Source organism: Carassius gibelio, chromosome B23 (assembly GCF_023724105.1).
Source record: "Carassius gibelio isolate Cgi1373 ecotype wild population from Czech Republic chromosome B23, carGib1.2-hapl.c, whole genome shotgun sequence".
NCBI lineage: Eukaryota > Metazoa > Chordata > Actinopteri > Cypriniformes > Cyprinidae > Carassius > Carassius gibelio.
In genome coordinates, this window is record NC_068418.1 from 20,811,621 (window position 1) to 20,834,325 (window position 22,705).

Genomic DNA, 22,705 nt, shown 5'->3' on the forward strand with positions numbered 1-22,705 from the left:
CTAGTACACTATATGATGTGTTGACATGTGTATATGTGTCTGCTCTCTCGCACAGTTGTTTCGTAATTTGCGCATGACAGTCAGCCCGCAGTATGGCTCACAGCATCGAGTGGTGAATGAGACCCAGAGGCAGTCTCCTCGCTCAATAGTCTTGTGAAGTGAGATAAATGTCATCTGAGATACAATGATGCTTCTGTTTTGAACACTGGAGAAGGTCACAGCAGCAGACAGTCCCTGCTGCTGGCTAGATGAGAGGCCTGAGACTGCCCTTGTTTTAGTGGCTTTGCACTCTGAGGATGTAGCTGGACACCCAGAGCTCCTCTTCATCGCCCATGATCACATGAATGTCATTAGACTTTCAATTAGAACAAATTTGATGGATTGTCTCTCTTTCCGCAGCCCTGTGGTTGAGGGCATGTTGTCTGTTCTGTGGTATTTTAAAACCTGTGGTTCAAGGAAAGTGCTTTTGTTTTATGTGAGGTCAACTTGAATGGCTTCTCTGAGCAAGCGTGAGGAAATGAGAATGTTTATTGCTGACGCTTCTGAGCTTATGGCATTCTTCAAGGTGAATTCGTAAACTAGTCTAAGGTTATGGCTTCGCTCACTTTTTCCTCATTCCTCTTCTCATCTACTCTCTCCTGCTCTATTCTCTTTCCTTTTTGTGCCAGCTGAGTTGGCACAGACTGTGTGAAATATTTAGGGGCACAGCAGGTCTATCAGACGTGTTCTCAGTGTGGAGTTTGTGGAGTGCACTGCTGTCTGCAAGCTTGACACACTCATTAAATGTTGTATAGGATTCCACCCAGGGCCCCACTGTAAGATATTTGTGTTTATGTATTATGAGCTCTTTTTTCTCTCGGGCAGGAAGAACTTTTAAACTCCAGTCGAATCAATAGACAATGTTCTATTCTGTTTTTCTCCAACACTCATGATGTGTTTTTCTACCCTTGCAGGGCTAGCGGCCATGGCACTGCAGATGATGGTGTAGACGACAACTCCGTGCTGAGAGAGAGAGCAGAGAGGACACTGAGTCAATAAGTCGCTCTCCTCGCCGTAGACTGACAGACGCTGTTCAGGTTTTTTTTGGGGACCAAGATCGCAAAGGTGAACAGATCACTTCGCCTACCACTTCCTCTCAGAAAGATATTCAAAATGCTGCCATATGGGAGGAGGCTCCTTCCCGCCTCTCTTCGCGAGGCATTCCTCCTCCTCTTCTTCCTCTCGTTCCTCCCTCAATATGAGGGGCTCGAGGTTAACCTCTCTTACTTCCGGACCTTTACCCCACCAGAGGGAGGGCTTACACATTTGGTTGTCCATAACAAAACGGGTGAAGTTTACGTCGGTGCTGTCAATTGGATCTACAAGCTCTCCAGCAACCTGACCAAGCTCCGAAACCATGTTACCGGTCCTGTGGTGGATAATGAGAAATGTTACCCACCACCTGGTGTTCAGTCTTGCCCTCATGAGCTATCACAGACTAGCAATGTCAACAAGCTGTTGCTTCTGGATTCAGGACAGAACAGGCTCATTGCATGTGGAAGCACCTCACAGGGTATATGCCAGTTCCTCCGACTGGATGACCTCTTCAAACTTGGTGAGCCACATCACCGCAAGGAGCACTACCTTTCAAGTGTGTCCGAGGCGGGCACTATGTCAGGAGTTGTTATTAGTGGAACCCAAGGTGAAGACAGCGGCAAATTGTTCGTAGGTACACCCATCGAAGGAAAATCTGAGTACTTCCCAACTCTCTCCAGTCGTAAGCTGATGGCTAATGAGGAGAATGCTGAAATGTTCAGCTTTGTCTACCAGGATGAGTTTGTCTCCTCACAGCTCAAGATTCCATCCGACACCCTTTCCAAGTTCCCTACATTTGACATCTACTACGTCTATGGCTTTAGCAGCGAGCAGTTCATCTACTATCTAACTCTCCAGCTGGACACCCAACTTACTTCGCCAGATGCCAGTGGTGAACAGTTCTTCACCTCCAAGATTGTCCGCCTCTGTGTGGATGACCCCAAGTTCTACTCCTACGTAGAGTTTCCTATTGGCTGTACCAAGGACGGTGTGGAATACAGATTGGTTCAAGATGCCTACCTCAGTCGGCCTGGTGCCAAGTTGGCGCGATCATTGGGTATCTCTGAACAGGAAGAGGTGCTGTTTACCATTTTTGCTCAGGGCCAAAAGAACCGGGCCAAGCCACCGAAAGAATCAGCCCTGTGCCTGTTCACACTGCGAAAAATCAAGGAAAAGATTAAGGAGAGGATACAATCCTGCTACAGGGGTGAAGGAAAACTATCCCTGCCCTGGCTCCTCAACAAGGAACTGAACTGCATCAACTCAGTAAGTCACACTCACTAAATATATTGTTACATTAACAAGCAAGATACCAGGTGCACTGTTGACTTTAGTTCTGACTTGTTTGCAAATTAATGAAAGTACCTTAAGTCCCTCAACTCAGTTCCAGTGTTGATGGGTGTTGTAGCATTCAGTCGATTTATTATAGAATGCATGTTATTTCCAGATCATTGGTGCGGTAAAGCAGCTGGGAATATCTTGTCCATGTCCATGGAAGCAGGGCCTGAGAATCTCACTGTTGCTTAACAGGGAAACTTCCATTCTCAAATCAGATTAACTAGCCCAGCCACATCATTAGCTCAGTCCATGGAATTAGTGCCCTGTCACTCTCTTGCCTCATGTGTCCATTTCCTCAAGTGATAATTGATTTAAACTCTTAAAGTTGTCCTGTCTTTGTTGTCCAAGTCCTCTTGGGACCTTCATTCTGGTGTCAGAACAATGTGGACAGCCACAGAGAGGCTAGTGTGCAGGCGCATAGCTTACTTGCTAATCAATAGCGCTCTTAGCTGTGCTCTCTACATAGGCTATCATAGGAAATAGCCAAGCCGGCAGTTCTACACTAAACACAATGCTCTAGCACAGAATGAGGGGATTATTCCCAGAGAACAGCCCAAATCCTCCCTTCTATTATACGTGCAGCATGTTCCTGGGTGATTCGACTGTACTCAGACATACAAGAGGAAATACATTTTGGCTGATGGAGCGAGTCAGAGACTTGTGAGAGTAATAAAAAATAGAAGGATGGAGCTGGTGATTATGAAAGAAAGGAAGATGAAGGGAAGGGAGGCAGATAAGGATCGAGAAAGTGTGCAGATTTTGCTTCTCATGTAGTATTATGATATATTATGATGCAGTTTCAGTGATGTAGTTATTGTTTCACAATTCTTATGCCACGACACCTCATCTTCGGTATTTTGTCATACCACTAGTGGGTTATGAATTATTACATTTCTCTGACAACTTTTATTAAATGCCTGAAATGAGAAAACATAATATTCGCTTCAGTTTATAACGGCAAAATGTGATCTGATCAAACGGTTAGCACATACATCAAAGCTCTAAAATTCAAACTAGACAGAAATTCATTTTACCATCCATCATATGGTGAATTGTAATCACCTATCAGAATACATATCACAGTTAGAGAGACCTGCTGTTATTCAGCTGTCACAGACTCTCTTTCAAAAGCAGGTTTGATTGAGACCTTATGCTATCTTTTTTATATCATATACTAAGTAATTTTGTTCAATAAAATTGTGCTTTCCGTAAAGAAAATTGGTGTAAAATTCATGAAGAATATAGAGAGACCAGCACATATTTCTTTCTTCTGTGGAACATGAAAAGATAATTTGAAGCACAGCAACATTGACTGTCATTGTGTGAAGATATCTTTTGTGTCCTACAGAAGTAATGCATACATGTTTGAAACTGCATGATAATGACAATAAATCATATTTCTGGCTGAACTATCCCCTGTTGCTCTGCCATAAAAATAATCAATAAGACTATTTCAATCTAATACTTGCTGAAAATGCAATGCTTATTTGGCTTCTCACACATTTTGAAATTAAGTTTTTGATTATGTTGTGAAATATTTGGGGCTTTACTTTGCCTTGTTCATAATCTTAACAGTTGTCTTTATAGTGCATTGTGGGTAGTGTAAACCATATGCTCTAATGTAGTTTTTGATGGTAGCGGCCACAGTGGAAGAATCCTTCTGCGAATAACTGACAGTGGCATTAACGATAATAACTGCTGCCATTATAATAACGGGCCTGGAGCAATCTGCCTTGGTAATGATGGCGGCACGGCTGGCTGAATTGGATGAAAAGATAACGCTCTGAGGGTCCTCCACCGGCAAGCTTCCAGCTTATGAATAATTCACCCTCACTCACCTTGTGTTATTCATTTATAGCCCATCACAATCAGCGCATGATCAAAAATCCCTCTGCCTCTGCGCTCTGCTTACAAGCAATTAATGTCGTCATTTTCCAATCGCAAAGCACACTTTCATAATTCAGAAGGCTTTGGGGGAGACACACGTGCAGACAGACGGAAAGCCGACTGGAGTGGGAAAAACAACGAGAGATGTGCGCGATTGGACAGACAGAAAGTAAGCGCTTTTGACGTCTTTCTTCTGCCCACCTGTCCTGTTGCTCATGGTAAAGCTATGCATATATGTAAATGAGAAACCGTACATGATGGTGCTTGATTACCATCTGCGACACTGTGTTGCAATCCATCAACGGCACATCAGCAGAGTCAAATAATAATTACACACAGACTTCTCTTTCCTGTTTCTTATCAAGGCTGGCAGTAGTACTTTTTCACTGTAATTCATTTCATTGGCCCTTTCTTTATAAAATAACTGACGACTATAATGGACACTTTTGTTCATATACAGGAAGGGCCTCTAATATTATTCAATACAGCATTATGATGCAGCAGCATTTAGGAAGCTGAATACTAAATTTGTACTTTGCTGCCAAAGTGTCCTATTCAGATGCTGATGTGAGTCTTTCTTATGTTTTCAAACCTATTGATCTACAGGATATAGAGATTATTCTGCTGGATGGTGGCGTCTCTATGTCTATTTCCATGCAGCTTGCATGCCAGACTCTCCTCCAAAAATTCCGAATTTATGGCGGCTGTAACAAGAGGAACTTTTAAAAGTTCCAGGTCACCTTCTGTGCCAGATGCAAGCTGGTTTCCAACCATCTGAATTGCGCCCATAAAAAAATAAAAATGAAATACAGAAGAAGGGGAATAAGCAGAACAAAAACATATTAGCATTGCTAATGAGTTTTTCAGTATGTCCACATGTGATATTAATGAGCACAACAACTGCACACAATAACAACAAACAACAATACTCACTCGTCCCTTCTGTACTTGAGTATGAACATTATCAAATGACTTTTAGCTGATTTTGTGTGTGGCATTGAGACAAATAGTTGTTTAACTGATGAACGAAAATATGCCAGGACAAACTCCTCACCCTTCGCTCCTTTGCATAATTACATTTTCACTTATCTCAGTTGATCACTTGCCTGGTGATTTTGATTGCTAGAAGTTATCCTTCTTGCATTGGTTCTGTTTTTCCCTCAGACTGAAGGCAGAAAGATTTTCTGTCTTGTCTTTTAATCTCCGATGCCATTGAGACTTCCCCAATGAAAGACTTGGTGATTTAATCATGACATTGAATATCATTTGCTTGCTGTTGGTGTTCACTTAGGTTTCTTTTTTGACTCTTAAGAACAGCTCAAGGAAATGAGAGAACAAGTCCATGTGGGAGCTCTTAACGGACAGGCAAAAAAGATATTGTACTGGATTACACTTTAATGGCTTCCCATCTGTGCTTCCTTCCCTGTGGGGTATTGATCAGAGATGACTGGATATTGAAAAATCATATAGATGAAACTATATCCACCTCAATAGCCTTGGGGCTAATCGTTTTTCCATAGTTATTTATCGTGCTCTGGAACACAGGTTTGAGATTAAGGGAATCCTCAGCAGATTTTTCTTCCTTAAAGGGGAAACAAAAAAAGAAAATTGACTGTAAATATCTGTTCTTTCCAAATGGGTTCTTCACTACCATTTTTCAATTTCAGAGACCAAGAAGCAACCAGAAAGTTTTTTTGTTGTTGTGTTGTTTACAGTTTTATATTGAGTCTAAGTCCATGATCTCAGTAGCCTATGCTATAGTATTGTATCAGTGCTTCCCTGTGTGGATGGCAGCATTGTGAATGCACTTGTAATGGGGCAAAATTTGCATTTCCTGCTCCTTTGTAGCTCAACATAAGCTATTCAGATCAAACGAGGCCTTGAGAGCGGCCAAATAAAGTGTACTGTAGACAACTGTATGAGCGCTCTGTGATGGTAATTTTAAATCAATAAGTCAGCCAGTTAACTGGGTAGTAAGAAAAATGACTCCCCCTCCCCAGCCTTTCAGATGGCGACTATGTGTGTAGGTTGCAAATCTCTTAACAGGTCAGGCTTGGAGTGCTCCCCATCTAATTGTCGGTGTAATTATTTATTGATGTGTGTTTGTGTGGGAGCCGCATAGAGAGTGTGTGTGGGATGGTAGGTGGTTGTGATCAAGCGCACAGTGTGTGTTTGTGGGTGTGCGCTAGTGTGCTGCGCTATTTGCCAGGCTGCGCGTGCAGCTGTATTTGTTGTTTCCTGTGGTGGTGGGCAATGGGATGGATCCAGAGAACATCAGTCTATTTCATATATCACAAAGGATTGAAAACACCCGCATACACAAGCTGGCAAAAGCCAGTTATACTTTCCTTGCTGAAAAGATCTGCTTAGATTTAACCAGCATGCATTTGGTTCTGTTAAGATGGTCAGCCATCAATCATGTCTTTACATTGACTTTGAGTGTGAATTTACTTGTGCAAATGATCTAATTTGCTTTTGGTGTGCACAACACTATAAGTGGGGATACTTGCCATGAACATTAAGGTCTGTGTACACCAAAAGGGAATTTAATTATTTGTGCGTCAATGTAAAGATGCGAATAGACGCAAACTGGGTGACGCCATGTGAATATTTGCTTTGTTTTTTGGTGCACACACAATAAGTGAAAAATCCTTAAATCATAAATTATATTTTTGTCAATTAATAAGAACACTTTAAGACTTTATTTTAAAGCATTATAAAGGTAAACATATAAACATTGCAGTGCGTTATAGCTGTAACCCAAGTTAAAAAGCATTATAATATTTGTAGATTGGTTAGGTCTGAAAATTTGTTATTTGTCATGTGTTTTGATAAATTAAACTCTCTAAATGTGTAACAGTTAATAAATATATTTGAATGTGTTATAGCTATGGTTACAATTATTCATCAGAACATAGCCTACATAAGTATTATAAGGTAAATTACAAGACGTAATGCATTAAAGGAGTGTTTTGCATTATATATTTAAGTGCTACTAAATATCTTTTATATTTATTGTTAATATTTTTTAAAATGTAATTATATTAAATGTATACAAGTCATTTTTACCAAAATTGTCTTTTTTAACAAAACATTTTCTAAATATTTTTTTTTGGACAAAATTCAAGTATGTCCTTAAGCAACATTCCTACCAACCAAACATATTTAGCCAATCTTTAGTTTTAGGCTTGAACAGCTTACAAGTTAGCCATTGCACTCTATTTGTAATAGTTTGAGACAGAATTTTGATCCAGGATCAACTCAAACTCGACAAGATCACATTTACTAGTCCTTGCACTGACAGAGAACCTCAATGTCAAATTTAACTGATTTAGCTACTTAAGAAGTCTGAACATCAGCGCTTACTGTTGCTTGACCAAGTTTGACATTCTTTTGGATCAGCTTCCTTTTGTTGGTTGTGGAAAAACATTCCTACCAACCAATGAGTTTGGATTTAAGCTTAAACAGAAATCTTATTAATTTAGCAGTGCTTAAATGTTTTTGGGGTAGGTTAAGATAAGATTTGAGAACATTTGACTAGAATGTTGTTCTAGGAACATCACATTTAGTACTTGGAAGCAGTATGTTCACAGGTCTTTTCAGCAGGGCCAGAGAATGACAATTCATCTTGATATTATGCAATAAATAATGCTCAGCAATAATCTAGTGATTTCTACAGATGAATTCTTGCTAAATCATTATGACTTATGGCCAGCCACTTTTGGTAAGCAAATTTCAGAGCATAACTAGCATGACCTGGAAAGAAAGATGGTGAACCACTTTCGAAAGGACAAAGCCATTCCTCATTCCTGGCACCTCGACCAAAGCTGGAGAGCCAATGGGGGGTTTGTGACACTCCGAAGAGGTCATGGCGGCTTTTAGAACTTTATTATTATGCTTTCTCCCCCCATCTTGAAGCTAGCTGTTGTCTGAGATGTTGTTTCTAGCAGGCTTTTTCGAGTCCAAATGTAATGAGGGGGTGTATGATTAGATGATGGAGCATTACTGGATGCTGAGGTCAGAGGTTCCAGGAAAAAAGGAACTGTTTTGGGTGCATAATGAGGATTGGATGGGTGCTGTCACCATGCAACTTGTGTTTTTAGGGGGTGGATCCAGTGTAGCTAGACAGACAAAATGCTCCTCGCTAATGGAAACCAACAGTTACAGCTTAAAATGCCCAAATGATTGTGCTTTGTTCATGTGGAGTGAGAAAGACATGGTTTGTTTTATTATGGTGTGCTCTAAAGGCTTCGTTGACTGTGTGTTTCAATAGACAATGTTTGTGAGTCAAGTGCCGTCATCTGATGTTGTCTAAAGCCCTGATATTGCTCCTGGGAGACATTCGCTGATAACCATGATACAGTACATTTAGCAAATGAGCCTGTAGATGCAATTTGATTCTTTCATTGATATTTTCTACCAAACAAATTGTTTATTATTATAAAGAGACCGTAGCCGCTAGACTGACCCATAACTGCAGCAGTCACAATGACAAAACATATTTGGACATTTAAGCCAGGGTTTTTCCTACGTTTTGATGGCAAAGACCCCTTCTGTGTAGTATGGGACCTCTTTAAAAAATATACAGGTAGCTATAAAAAATCTATTCATATAGTGAAGGTCATTATTAGTAAACTGGATTCATATTTTTACTGTATTTTGTATATATAATATAAGCTGGAAACTAAAATCTGGAACTACTTGCCACGCATTAAAATATATGTATGTTTTTGCATGAATAAATATCAAACCTTTGGCAATTACTTGAAATGTCATTCATAATATACTTCATTAAATATTCACTAAAACATGTTTACTTGATAAAGCTGAAACTAAAACCAATTAAAACCATCTTAATTTTAATGGTATATTGTTATATATCATTAAAATTAAGAATATTATTTTATTATTAAGTTCAAATGTTAGTTTTTTTTTATTGTCCAACATAAGATCTAATCCTTTGTTTACTCTGCTAATGGACAATTTGGTTAAAAGTAATTGCAAAAATGGCTCAAAGCAAAGAAAAATTGGTTTTGAAAAAAGCTCTAGGATCATTTGTTTGCATATGCCACTTGTGATTTTTTTTTCTTTTTCTCGTAATTCAGTGACATTCGTGTCAGATAAGTGTTTACCGTAAATGCTTTTTGTTGCCAATGTATTATCTTCAGGGGTCACCAGAGGCCATTTAGATTTTTTTTGTGTGGTCTTACATTGCACATACATTGGCATCAGGCATTTTAACAGCATGTTAAACATCATGTTAGCTTAATCAGGGCTCTTTAGCATGTTGCTGTTGAAAGCTCACAGATGCCTCATGCTGAGTCTTGAAGTGCCGTTTCCAGCCTTTCTTCTTGAACGGGCGTCAAACAGCAGACCCATATTCTCTCAGTTATGTTCCTGTTATGGCCCTGTTGTGGAGGAGAACGCACCCAGCGGGGCATCCAATGGCTATCATGAAGCCGCTGAATGTAAACTAATGAAATCGCTCATTGCTTTCTCATGTACTCACGCACAACAGAGATGTATCTCGGATCTCATTACTCCGGAGCTGTATGTGAACGTAGCTTACCGGGGCTCGCGACACAGACATTTTCAGCCGGAAATGCAGTGCACTCTTGGGAGAAAGTCTGTGTCTGCGCTGTAATTGGATTAGTGTTTATGGGATGCTTAATTTTAGATTATGTAGATTATAATCTGATGCTTTTGCTGGGACAACAATGTTAATAGTCTCAGATCAGCTTCATGAGTTTAGAGATGATGAAGCGCACACATATACACAGGCTTGCGGGTATGACTCACAGCATATGGTTAACAGTCAAGAGCTTATTAAGACTAAATATAATAGTTACATGTGTGAAGAAAATGCATGAAACAATCAAAAGCATGCATAAATGCAAAACGATTATATGATAAATATCTTACTGTTATTTGTGGGTTTGAAAAATGAATAAATCCTGTTGATTTAGTTTGTAGGACTTCAGGTTATGAATTTTGAATAAGAATTCATGAGGTTTTATGTATATGGGTTTAGCTGCAGTTAAGTAACACAGTGGGAGAAATCGGTTATGTTTTGACACTGTTATGCATTATGTATATTAATCTGATTTTGGCATTTTACTATTTAAGTGTACCTTCAACCAGAACATAAATCTAAGCACTAGTTATGGGGATATTTATTGCTTATACTGGAGTCTATAAATCTTATATTGAATAAAATAATAATAATAAAAACTACTAGGTAGCTTCCTTTTCAAGTATCAAATAATTAAATTTTTTGTTGATGTTTTTTTTTTTTTTTTTTTTTTTTTTTTTTTAGAATCATCATTAAAATTACTAGTAACAATTATTATATTGGCCAAATTAGTATGAGAAGTTTTATAATTATTTTATTCTGCATTATTTTGCTTTATGCATTGTTTTATATATATAGATAGATAGAGTGTGTATGTAACATCCACTATACATAAAAATAGTTTAGCTGATGTTTTTTTTTGTTCTTTGTACTTTTCATGCTTAAATATTAATAACCCTCTGATAAACCAGGTTATATGCAATCACATACATGAATATAAAGTAACCCCTTTGTTTCGGCACAGGTTTAGGTTCACTGGAATCTTAAAGGGAAGCGATCAGGCAGGAAGTGGGTCAGTAATGTTGAGAAATTGGCCTAAATTGCATTTCCTTGCATTAAGAGTAGAACCAGCTGCTTTCAATGGAAGCTCTGAAAGGTCTGATGTCTAAGCGTGCCAAACATATGTGTGATCTGCCATACAAGGATGCAAATCATTCAACCTCTACAGGTTCTTTCTCATGAGAAGCAGTGCAGATTTAGGGATGCAGTGCCAAACTATTTGTTCTGTTATTCTAATCTGAACCGTATGAGGACAGTAGATCAACTGCGCTCAGTGCTAAATAGGGATTGTATCTAGGGATAATAGGGATCTTTGTAGACAAACTGGGTAAATTTCAGGGGAAAAAAAATATGTGGGGGTCATATTTCAACACAAAATCATAAGAATTATTTATTTTATGCCATTTATGACCATTTCTTTCTCAGTGGGAAAGCCATTTTTATTTGTTTTATTAAAAACAAATATAGATTAAAAAAAATAAAAATAAAAAGGAATACTTTGCTTTTATAGAGAGCAAAATGGTAATGTGCATCACATTAATGTTAATTACATATGTGGTGGCATTAAATATGATGCCACAATTTTCTCCTCTCAAAATATAATTTCTTTTAGGATTTTTTTTATTATTTTGAAATATGACCTGGGAAAGTTTTTGACAGGTTTTATGAGATTCACCCAACTAACTAAAAAACGAAGCCGTTTCAATTTGCTTGCATCTGGAAGTATTTTTCTACCTTTGCTCTTCCATTCAGTTTTTGGAAGTTTATCCTGATTTATAGATCAGCGAAATGCATAATCACTTAACCGCCGTGAAAGAAAGAAGGAGAAACAGAGAGCGAGTGAGCGAGTGTTGTGCATATGGGTTCTGTCTGTGCCAGATGCCATGGGGCCGAGCGCAGGTCATGGGCAGTCTCATAAACGTGTTTGCGTTGTGTGGCGCTGGTCTGAGGAATCTGTACGTGCGAGTGTGAACAGGCTGTATCTGGGGTGCGTGTGTGGTGTCAGGTCGGTGGAGAGGAGATATGAACATCTGTCCCACAGCTTTTGCCTGCTGCTAGTTAAATGACACAAGCGTGCACATGTTACACATCAGCACATGTGAGTGACTCAAGAGTTGCACTTGCCTCTTTCAGTCAGCTCTCTGTCATTATTCACAACATAGTATCTGCTTCAGAAGGCATACACCCAGGAAATGTTCACGGACAATTGAATCCATATTGCATACAAAGACTAAGATCTGAATGGCTTATTATATCACGCTGTATTTCTGTTTCTGCAGTATGCATGCTGTGCATACTGTATGTTTTGCATACATAGTACTCACATGAGATATTGCATATGCCAAATATAGAGTATGCAAGAAAGCACACTGCAGTAGATCTACAATGCAGTGCACTTGATTTAACCTAAAGCGAAGCAAATAATTGCGTTAAGCAGCGGTCACACTAGACTTTTCGTTCCATTTACTTCCATTTATACGCATGAAAATGGGCCAGACCAGAAACACAAGTTCATGGGAAGATATTTTGTTGCGTAGCATAGTTCAAGTTTGGGTAACTCTGACCTGCGAATTCGCGTCAAGCGAATGCGTGAGAACAATAGAAGATTAAAACATCACAAAGTGACCTCTTGGTAAAGAAATTGAAAACATGGAAGAATTGGTAATTTTAGTAGTGTCATATATCATCCTGTTTTATACAACACAACTTAAAAAAATGACAAAAATCACATATGAAGAGAAGTGGCTAGGTTTGCGGTGGCAAGGGAAACAGGAGCATTTATTGAATGAGATTTGTATGTGTGTACTTGATTAAGTATACTTGTGACTGATTGCAATCACTTAAAATAGAAAATAATTATGACTAGTGAGGATATTTTGTTGGTGTACTGTGAAAACATTGGCGCATGATGTCATATCCTGGTCCCGCTCCATTTCGCAACACTGTCCGAACGATATATGCATGCTCAAAGTCTAGTATGGCTGCGGTTTTATTTGCGGGATGTTTTTCGTATCACTCGTGCAAATAAAAACATGAAAACAATAAAAAACGTTTTCTGCAATAACTGGACATGTTGTTGAATTAAATAATTAGACTCTTTAATTCACTTTTGGTGTGCACTTACTTACACATTATGCCTCTAGATTACTCGTGTGGTGCTTTTTGTGTCAATAAAAACATTGTGTAATGCCCTCCTCCATTTTCTGATAAGTTCTTCGCTGATTGGCTTAAGTATCAAGGTGTCATGTGAATTTTCTGCTTGAATAGAAATTTTTCAGATTGCATCATTCGCATTGTCCTGCACAAATTTGTGTCTGTTCTTGCCTTTGCATTGATTTTGTATGTAATCTACTAGTGCAAATATTGAAATGCACACACCATTACACTTTATTTTAAGCTGTTCCACATGTCCCGTGATGTCATCAAGCAACAAGCATTCAGTCAAAGAAAGGTTGTTTCTCAGTTCCAGAAATGGAATGGACAGCCTTGCGTTCTCATCATGACCGATTTACAAGAGCTACATTGGACAAATGGACCGAAAGCGGAACCAATTTTGAACCAATTTTGCTTAGAAGTTACCAAACTGCTACAGGGGTCAATTGTGAGAAAGGACTAGTTGCTGTTGCTGCCAAAATTTCCATGGGAGGTGATATCAGATCTTTTAAATATATAGCTAGTAAATGAGATCCTGGAGCGTATCTAGTCTTTAGGTTATTCCCCCAAATGTTTGTCATGTTAGGTTATTTGTAGCTGGTTGCAGTGTAGTATGAATAAGTTAGACTACACTGAATATAAAGCAGAATACATTGGACTGTTCTTCACAATGTCATCATTTTGAAGGGTATTTTAATCTACACCTTCAATTCAAAATCAGCCCCTATCAGCAGCGCACACTTCTCCTCCACTTTTCACTGATATTTTCCAGTGCCTCCATGCGGTGAACACCTGCTCTCGCTCCATGACTGTCTCATGCAGGCGTTATAAAGCCAAACGATAAAGATCACGAGTGCATTTTTTAGTGCCAGGTGAAGGGATGGAGTGAAAGAGGAATGGAGACTGAGAGAGAGAGTCCAGAGGTGATTAAAGGTGAAAGCGTAGACTGATATATTGCTCTGCCTTACAGCCGTGCCACGGGGTACAAGCCCTAAACAACAGGACCACAGCATGTACTAGACAGTGTAGGTGAATGTGAGAATGCATTATGGGTGTGAATGTGTCTGACTGTATATTTCTGTATAAACCGTTTAGCATGTATGTAAATATTTACAGGAAGTCATTAACATTAACATCTACCCAAGACCTATATGACCTCTGGTGCTACCAGTTGAGCTGCAGGAATGTCGAATCATATTTTCCTTAATCAAAGGACAGGATAGACAGCCTACATAATGAATTTAAGTCCTGCTAAAGGACTTTAGATTGAGGGTCAATAGGATTGCACAGTGGAAGCAGCTTTATAAATAACACCATTATATAAAGCTGAATGACAGCTCATGATGGCCATGCTAATATGACGCATATTTTTAGATAAGCCTCAGATGCTTTTGGGAATCTGTGATGTTCTCCTGTCTAATGCTGTTAATGCCAGAGAGAGTGAGAGCGGTGGAGAGAGTGCCTGAATTCTGGCTCGCTTTAGCGTGAGCACCATTAAGACCCAATTAGAGAGCCTCCATTGGCTGTTTGGAGGAAACAAAGGGCAAACGGCTGTGCCGCTGCATTTCCACCGTCACCAATCAAAACAGGAGGCTGGCAGCCTGCCATCCATCCACTCATACCTCGCTCTCTCTCTTTCTCTTAGGACATGTGTCCAGAAATTTTGGCAGCCTCTCTTTATCTTCATTTATGTGTTCCGCCATCTACAAACACATTTAAGGACAAGCGCACACATACACACACATCAGCACAACCTCATTTAAGAACAATTGCGCACATGCACAAACAAAAAACAAACACCTTGGTACACATCTGAGTGTACACAAATAAGGATTCATGTTGAACACACATGAGTGACTCTATAGACAATCAGTAGTGTTAGGAAGAATATAAGAAGTGTTTTTGTGCATTTTTATGCTGGTTTTGGTATATCTTTCCTGTATTTATTTCTTTGTGATACTAGTTTAATTTAGTTTATAATAATTGACTTAATAAACGTAAGTTTATTTAGTTATAATTTTACATGTATGTGTATATAATTATATATAATTATTAAAATTGTATTAAAACAATCAAATATTACAGTATTTCTATTATAAATACATATTTTAAAATATTATAAATATTATCATAAATGTATAAATTCATTATTCAACCGATATTTAGTTCAAAAACCTTATAATTTGTTTAAATATTCATGTATATTAAAAATAAGATTTTATATTATTTATATAACCTTTTATAAAAAATTATAAATAGAATATAATTATAATATTTAAATTATTTAAACCTAATTATAATAACTATGATATGAGATTAATGTGTATTTAAAATGTATAAAAATATTTAAATATTTATATTTTTGCGATACTATTTAATAAATATAATTATAAATTGTAAATCATCATACATTTGAAAACTGTTAATTTCTGAGATGCACATACACACAATTTATATTCTTGTTTATAATTATAACTGATAAAATTGAAATTCTGTATATATTCATGTATATATGTGGACTAAATATAATAATGAATATATAATAATGACAAAATGATGAATGGTTGAATAAGAATGAATAATTAAATGTAAATAGTTTTTTGTAACTATAGTTACTGATTGTAAAAAGTTTCAATTTGCTTATAAAATGCAGTCCTCTCCTCACTCTAACTGAACTGTGTGAACATAACTGTATTTAGCTCTCAAAAACAGGACTGAGAACTTTGTATCTCTCCTGTGTATGTTCTCCCAAAATGCCTGGTCTATCAGGTGTCAGTCTCTCTGGATCAGGCCTGCAGCGTTTCTAAAACATGCAGCCAGATTAACCCTTTGAGACTTGTCTGTCTATCACATCCCCCTATGTCAAACCCTGCCTCCCCCGTCAATACCTAAGGCTATCATTGGACGGATAGAGAGAGAGCAGGAAAAGAATGAGATGGACTGATAGAAGAGAGAGCTGGATCGTGTCTGCTGTGAGATCGATCAGATGGTGTAACGATAAGACATAAGGATTAGAGCTGAGTGTGTGTGTTTGTGTGAGAACAGAGCTGAGTTAGCACACTTCTGTGTCCCACTGGTCTTCATTGGGTCACTGACTTGAAATCAGGACACTTTGAGGTTTGTGCTTAGACATCCGCAGAGACGAATCAACCAGACATTACTCAGAATTTTGGTAATATCAGGGGTTCGCGTAAGAGTTTTTATTAGATAAAACATTTACACAACAGCCACCTTGTCTTAAACCTTCCATGCTGTTGAGTAGTATTTTTAGAATTAAAGGGATAGTTTACCCAAAACCGAACATTCTGTTGTTATTTACTCATCCTTGTGTTGTTCCAAACCTGTGTGACTTACATTCTTCTGTGAAAGTTAAATTTTTTTGGTTGAATATTCTGGGCCTTCTCTATGTAATGAAAGTAAATGAGAAATGATGCTGTTAGTCTGTGAAATGACAACAAGGTACCATAAAATAGAAAGTATATATCTCTTTAAGATCAGATTTTCAGTAGATTCCCTTACATTCCCAAATTTGTAAATAATGCAGTTGGAAGTGAGTCATTTTTAGGTTGGTTGTTAGCGTGCAAATAATTGTTGGTGGGAAATGTGCAAATGTGCTGTGATTTATTACGTAGGGTCAGTTTGATCTTCAGTGGCAGCAACACCGATGGGTTCATTAAAGTTTTTGAGGTTCATACTTTCTGACTGGACTCTGAGGCATCTCCTTCCTGTCAAGCCTGTCAGAGGCATTTCGGCCCACTTCCATCTCAGCTGTCACCCCCTTCACGTTCCACAGATATTGAAGATGACGGTCTCGGTCCAGCCCAAGAAACTGTGGTCGCATAGTCCTTTCTTTAACTTGTTAACATGTCTGTGTCTCTTAATGCCCTGCTCCAAAACTAGAGATTTATGGGAGAGATGAGATTTCTTCTTGGGTCAGGAGTCCAAAACATCCGTCTCCTCCCTTACCCTCCCACTGAAAATATTCTGCAACTGGACACATTCCTCCCACTTGTAGCCAATCCACTTTGCACTCTTGTTTAGTCATCTTTCCCTCTCCTTTTGTCCCATATTGAAGCTGTAATTTGAGGGGAAAAAGAAGAAATCTGCATGAGGCATACTGTAGAACCTTGATAGATGCGCATCGTTGCCAGTCGCGGTCACTGGCTATGGGTGGCTGCCCTGTTATTTTTGCAGTTCTCAAATGGGATACTGAATAGAAGGTTTATGTTTTAGCAGTGTATGTGATTTCTAGGTTGACTGTGTGTACATATGCTTGTTTAGTGATATACCTGTATACATACAATATGTAGCATTTCCTCGTGAATGAAGGGAGCAAACAGGTTGAGGGATGATTGGATAAATGGACAAATGGATGGAAAGATGGATAAATAGGTGGTTGGATGTAGCATTTCCTTGTGGATAAAGGTGCAATCTGGTTGCGGGATGGAAAGAAAGATAGAATGGATGATAAATAGATGTATAGAAAGTTAGTTAGTTGAATCTCCTGTGTTGAATTTCTTTAAATTACAATTCAGTAAATTCCCCTTCTTGTCATTTCAGTTCAACTTCCTGTGCCATTTCAGTTCTTTAATTCAGAATTTTGCGCAACCATGCCTCACCGGGGGCATTGCTGTTATTCAGGCTGAATTCATCCACACGGTACACGCCATTAGGCATAGTTTGTCCCCACAACCTTGTCTTTGCCAGCACTTTTCAAGCTTTGCTAACGCAAGTGGTATTTCCAGCATCATTGGTTGGCTTGCATTAACCGCCATTACCAGCGTCATTAACTCTGCCAACATAATGTTTCCTCATCTAACGGAGAATAACACCTAGCGGCAATAGCTGCGAACGGTGAGCAACAAACGTTTTCTCTCTAGAGATTAGTCCTGCTCACACCTGAGTGCAGGACGACTGTAATTACAGTAGGTGCATGGTGGGTCGGTGTAACCCAGACGGTCGCTAACCTTAAGGATGCACTTGGTCTGTTAGTCCAATCCCCTTCTGTTCATTCTATTTCCAGAGCAAATCCTGACATCCCCCAGGGGTTTAGGAAAGGACGTGCTCTCTTGTGTTGTAGGGCACAGCGCTGGTCCGCTACAGTGTTTGCAAGCCTGAATATCCTTCCCGCTGCCTGGAATGGGTCATCCTTGGCAGCAGTGGCACCCCTCGCTGGGTGAAGAATGAGGGGCACTGTTGGGTAGCAATGCGGGGCAGTGGGGGTCATGGCCACTTTTGTCTCTGCTAATGAGCCCAGTCTGTCGACCAGAGTGGGGAGGACGTCTCCCGGGACACTTTGTTCATTGTGCGGTCGACTTTGTGTGGTACGATTAGGGATCGTGTGTGTGTTTGAATTGCGAGGCATTGTGTGCAACATTTGGTGTCGGCTATGTCCGTTTTAGCAGTTTGTCCATACAAAGGAGTTAAGAGCAGAGAATGATTTCCCCTCAGGTCCTCTATATTCTCCGACCGTTCTTTGAGTGGCACAAGTGCAGGGACTCATCTTGCAATATATCTGTATGAGTGTGGCCCTCTAGCTGATCCATTAGCACAGAAAATACAGTATATGGCCTTTAATGACCCTAAGGAATATCAAGCAATGGATTGGTATTGCAGAAGATGAAGATGAGTGAAAATGCCACATTGGCCTCCATTGCCTCAACTCCCAGTCTGTAACAATTCGAATAACTCCTTTTTTATCTTTCTCCACAGCCTCTCCAGATAGATGACAACTTTTGTGGCCAGGACTTCAACCAGCCTTTAGGAGGCACCATTACGATCGAAGGGATTCCTTTATTCCTGGACAAAGACGATGGGATGACGTCAGTGACTGCGTATGATTATCGTGGCCATACCGTAGCCTTTACCGGCACCCGTAGCGGCAGGATTAAGAAGGTGAGTCGCATGATTCATTTTTGGTTGTGGTACAGCAATCATATGTGTTCATTTGAGGTTGGTTGTGGAAGATTGTAAAGGTTTTGGGAAAGTGACTTTTTTATTGTTTGTATTAGTCTACTGATAATCAAACACATTTTCACTCAAGAATTTGAAAATGAGCCACATGCACACACACACTTCTACACAAACGTGCTTGTGCTGAAGTATGCAGTATTCTTGTCTCAGTCCTTGTATATGACCCCGGCGTGATGTCTAAACCGCTGGCTGGATATAGGCTGTGCGCAGTGGTGGTGACGGGAGATCAGCGGATATCGAATGATATCCCATCATTGGAATCGCATTTCTCCTCTGTCTTGCTCTTCCTGTAGCGGCCCCCAAGCCGGACAGCACTGCCTGTGTCATTAGACAGAAATCAATGGCCCGTGCGCAAATACAGTGTGTGTGTCTGGGTCCCTAATAAGGTGAAAGCTGGAAAGGTGTATGTACATATGTTAATGGCATGCATCAGTTAATTGAGTACCAATCATGTGCATGTCTCTCACCAACTTCCAGTTCCTGTGTCTTTCACTGTTCGACCATCTCAGCCAATCTAGTTCCTTTGCAGAGCTCTGGCCAACTATGTCTGAGCTCTCAAACAGCGAGCTGTATGAGACGGGCCAGCTCTGGATCTTGGGTGTGCTTTGGTGCCGGCGGTGCTGTTTTATTGCTATTCATTTAGTGCTAAAGTGTGGGTCTGGCCCTAATGAAATGCAAAGCTGTAGCCTATTGACGTGGGCTCATTGTAATTCCTCTAGTCTTCTAGTTGCTGCGAGGCCTTATTGATTCATCTGTATGAATATATAATCAGGGGCCTAAATCTTAGTGGCTGCAGACAGCTGTACAAGTATGTGTGTGTGTTAATGTTTGTGAATCAAAGACCCATGACTGGCTGTGAGACTGTGACATTAAAGATTGTTTGGCTCTAGTTGAAGTGATGTTTTTAAATGTTTTCTCTTACTTTCGCAAATTATTATTTTTGACTAATCGGGTGTTGTTTATGCATGCTACATATTTAAGTAATAAATAACACACTTTATGGTAACAGAAGTGTTCATTTGATTCTGTAATTTTATCTTTTTTTCTGTCTAACATTTGTTCTGTCTGTCACTCTGTGTCATTCTTTCCATCTGTCGTCTATCTATCTATCTATCTATCTATCTATCTATCTATCTATCTATCTATCTATCTATCTATCTATCTATCTGTCTGTCTGTCTGTCTGTCTGTCTGTCTGTCTGTCTGTCTGTCTGTCTGTCTATCTATCTGTCTGTCTGTCTGTCTGTCTGTCTGTCTGTCTGTCTGTCTGTCTGTCTGTCTGTCGGTCTGTCGGTCTGTCGGTCTGTTGGTCTGTCTGTCTGTCCTTGTTTTTGATTTATCATTTTTTTAACTTTTTTTCCATTGTTTGTTCTACTATTCTATTTCTACCTTTTATTCTTTTTTTCATTCTGCCTATTGTTTGTTTATTCAATCTGTTCTTCATTTGTTTGATCTATCGTTTCTTTGGTCCATCTATTTTTGTTCTTGTTTATTCTATCTAGCATTTGTTTTTTTCTATAATTTTTTTGTTCAGTTTGTTGTTTGTTTAATCTGTCTTTGATTTGATCTATTGTTTGTTTGTCAGTTCTATCTTTTGTTCTGTTATTCGTTTATTTACTGTTCGGTCTGTGTCTGTGACATTTTGTTTTATGTAAAATTCTTATGTTCTTAAATAGATGCTTACATTCACCTAGGATGCATTAATTTGGTCAAAAGTTATAAGTCAAAGAGTTCTTGTTAATTATGTGTGAAAGATGTTCATAATTTATTATGCAGATGGATTGTGTAAAGTGAGTTTTTGAAGGCAGTGAGATTTATACATGTGCGTATGTGTTGTAAGAGATGTATTGTGTGACCCTACTAAGAAATGTGGCTCTTGTGGGCTGATGCACAGGAGGTCAATGTCAGTGATTTGATAGAGTCCACTATTGGGGGTTCACAGGAGTGGAAATCTCCATAAAAAATCCTCATAAATATGCAGGCCTTCTTGACATCACCTGTATCCTCCAAGTTCAACCCTCAGCTTGGCGAGCTCTCAGTTGAAGACAACCGCTAATAAACCTGGTTGAAAATCTGGCGGATTAGACAATTTGTTTGCATGTCATAACAATCTGAATCTGAGCTCTATATAACTGCATGCACTGACAGCGCTAGTATGCTAACCGACATGTGGTCAATTCTCAGCGCCATTTTAGTTGCGAGTTTACGACTCGTGACAACATGCCAATTAAGGTGCTTGTGCATAACCATGTAATGTCCACCTACCTGCCTCTGCAGGTCCGATTTGAGGGAAGACCTCCCTTGGAGACGTAAAATGCTGCTACAGGTCACTTATCATTTAGCATGTTAGCGTGGCTAATTAGCATGTTAACGCAGCCACACGTGTACCCCTCCACTTCAAAAATGTCACTTTAATTAAGAAGCATGATCTGATTTGAGCTAATTTGCAGAGTGAATGTTAATTACAGATAACATTTGGAAGCAGTGAGCAAGAAGGAAGGCTTGTGGGGTGGGTGTGGGGTACATTGTGGCGGCAGGAAGTGATATCTCCTTGTGGAAATCTCGCCTGATTGAGAACGATTAATGATTGACAACATCTTGTAGACCTCGGTGGGAACGTTAGAAGCCATGATTGGTGGCAGTGATTAGGGAGCGAGCTGCAATGAACGTCTTCTGTAGTTTGTAGTCTGGTCAGTCGCTCCGAACAGTATTATGAAGCCTGTGAGGGACAAATCAGAGGAAGACAGACTGTAGCGTGTTGTAATTGTGTTTTTTCTTCTGTGGTGACTTTTCTAAGCATCTAACATTCTCGTTGTCAAGGTGAAGCTGTATCTGTGCCAGTACAGAATTGCTGTTCATTTTATTCTCTTTCAAACACACACACACAGACACAATAAATGTCACATCCAGCTCCTCTGTTATAGCGGGCACTGTGCCTGTGTTTCTGCCTCAATCTGTATCAATTCAGTGTTCTTGTTCAGGCTCAAGTAAAAGATCCTCTTGATCATTTCGTTACACTGTCTGTTTCTGCCTCAGTCTCTTGACTGAATCCTAAAACCTTACAAAAATGAAATTTATCATAGTGTCAAATTCTTATTTTCTATATTTGTATATTCATTTCAATATTAAAATTTAACTGTGAACTAATATATTTCATTGTAATTAACAAATTTGATATTATATATGTATGTATATATATATATATATATATATATATATATATATATATATATATATATATTTTTTTTTTTTTTTTTTTAGTTTTTCTAGGGATTCAGAATATCGTGGAACTTTTTTTTATTTATTTAAGAATGCATGCATGCAACCTGATTTATTGAGTTAAGGATTGGAATTTTGTGGCTTTTATCAAGATTCAAGATTCAAGATTTTCATTCGTCACATACACAATTATATAGAGCATATTTAACCAGCAGTGAAATGTGAGTCAGGTCTGCTCCATGGGCAGTGCAATTATTGAAAAATACAACACAGATGAAAATATACATAAATATAGCTATGAAAGAGTAAAATAAAAGCAAACCATAAAAATATAAGAATAAAAATAGTATGTAAAATAATGTGCATGAAAGTAAACTGTAGTTTTAAATATTAAGATACACAGGGATGTACGATGTGCATATGTGCATTA

The 22,705-nt window shown here is 38.9% G+C and overlaps 1 protein-coding gene across 2 annotated transcripts in view; it reads left to right on the forward strand.

The window, feature by feature from the left end:
- Positions 1 to 22,705, forward strand: part of LOC128011493 (plexin-A1) — a 200,632-nt gene that overhangs the window by 21,503 nt on the left and 156,424 nt on the right. For both annotated transcript variants that reach the window (XM_052593964.1, XM_052593965.1), the window contains exons 2-3: positions 954 to 2,340; positions 18,797 to 18,979. In XM_052593964.1, coding sequence (XP_052449924.1) covers positions 1,153 to 2,340; positions 18,797 to 18,979 — 1,371 coding nt within the window. In that variant the 5' untranslated portion in view covers positions 954 to 1,152. The remainder of the gene's footprint in view (positions 1 to 953; positions 2,341 to 18,796; positions 18,980 to 22,705) is intronic.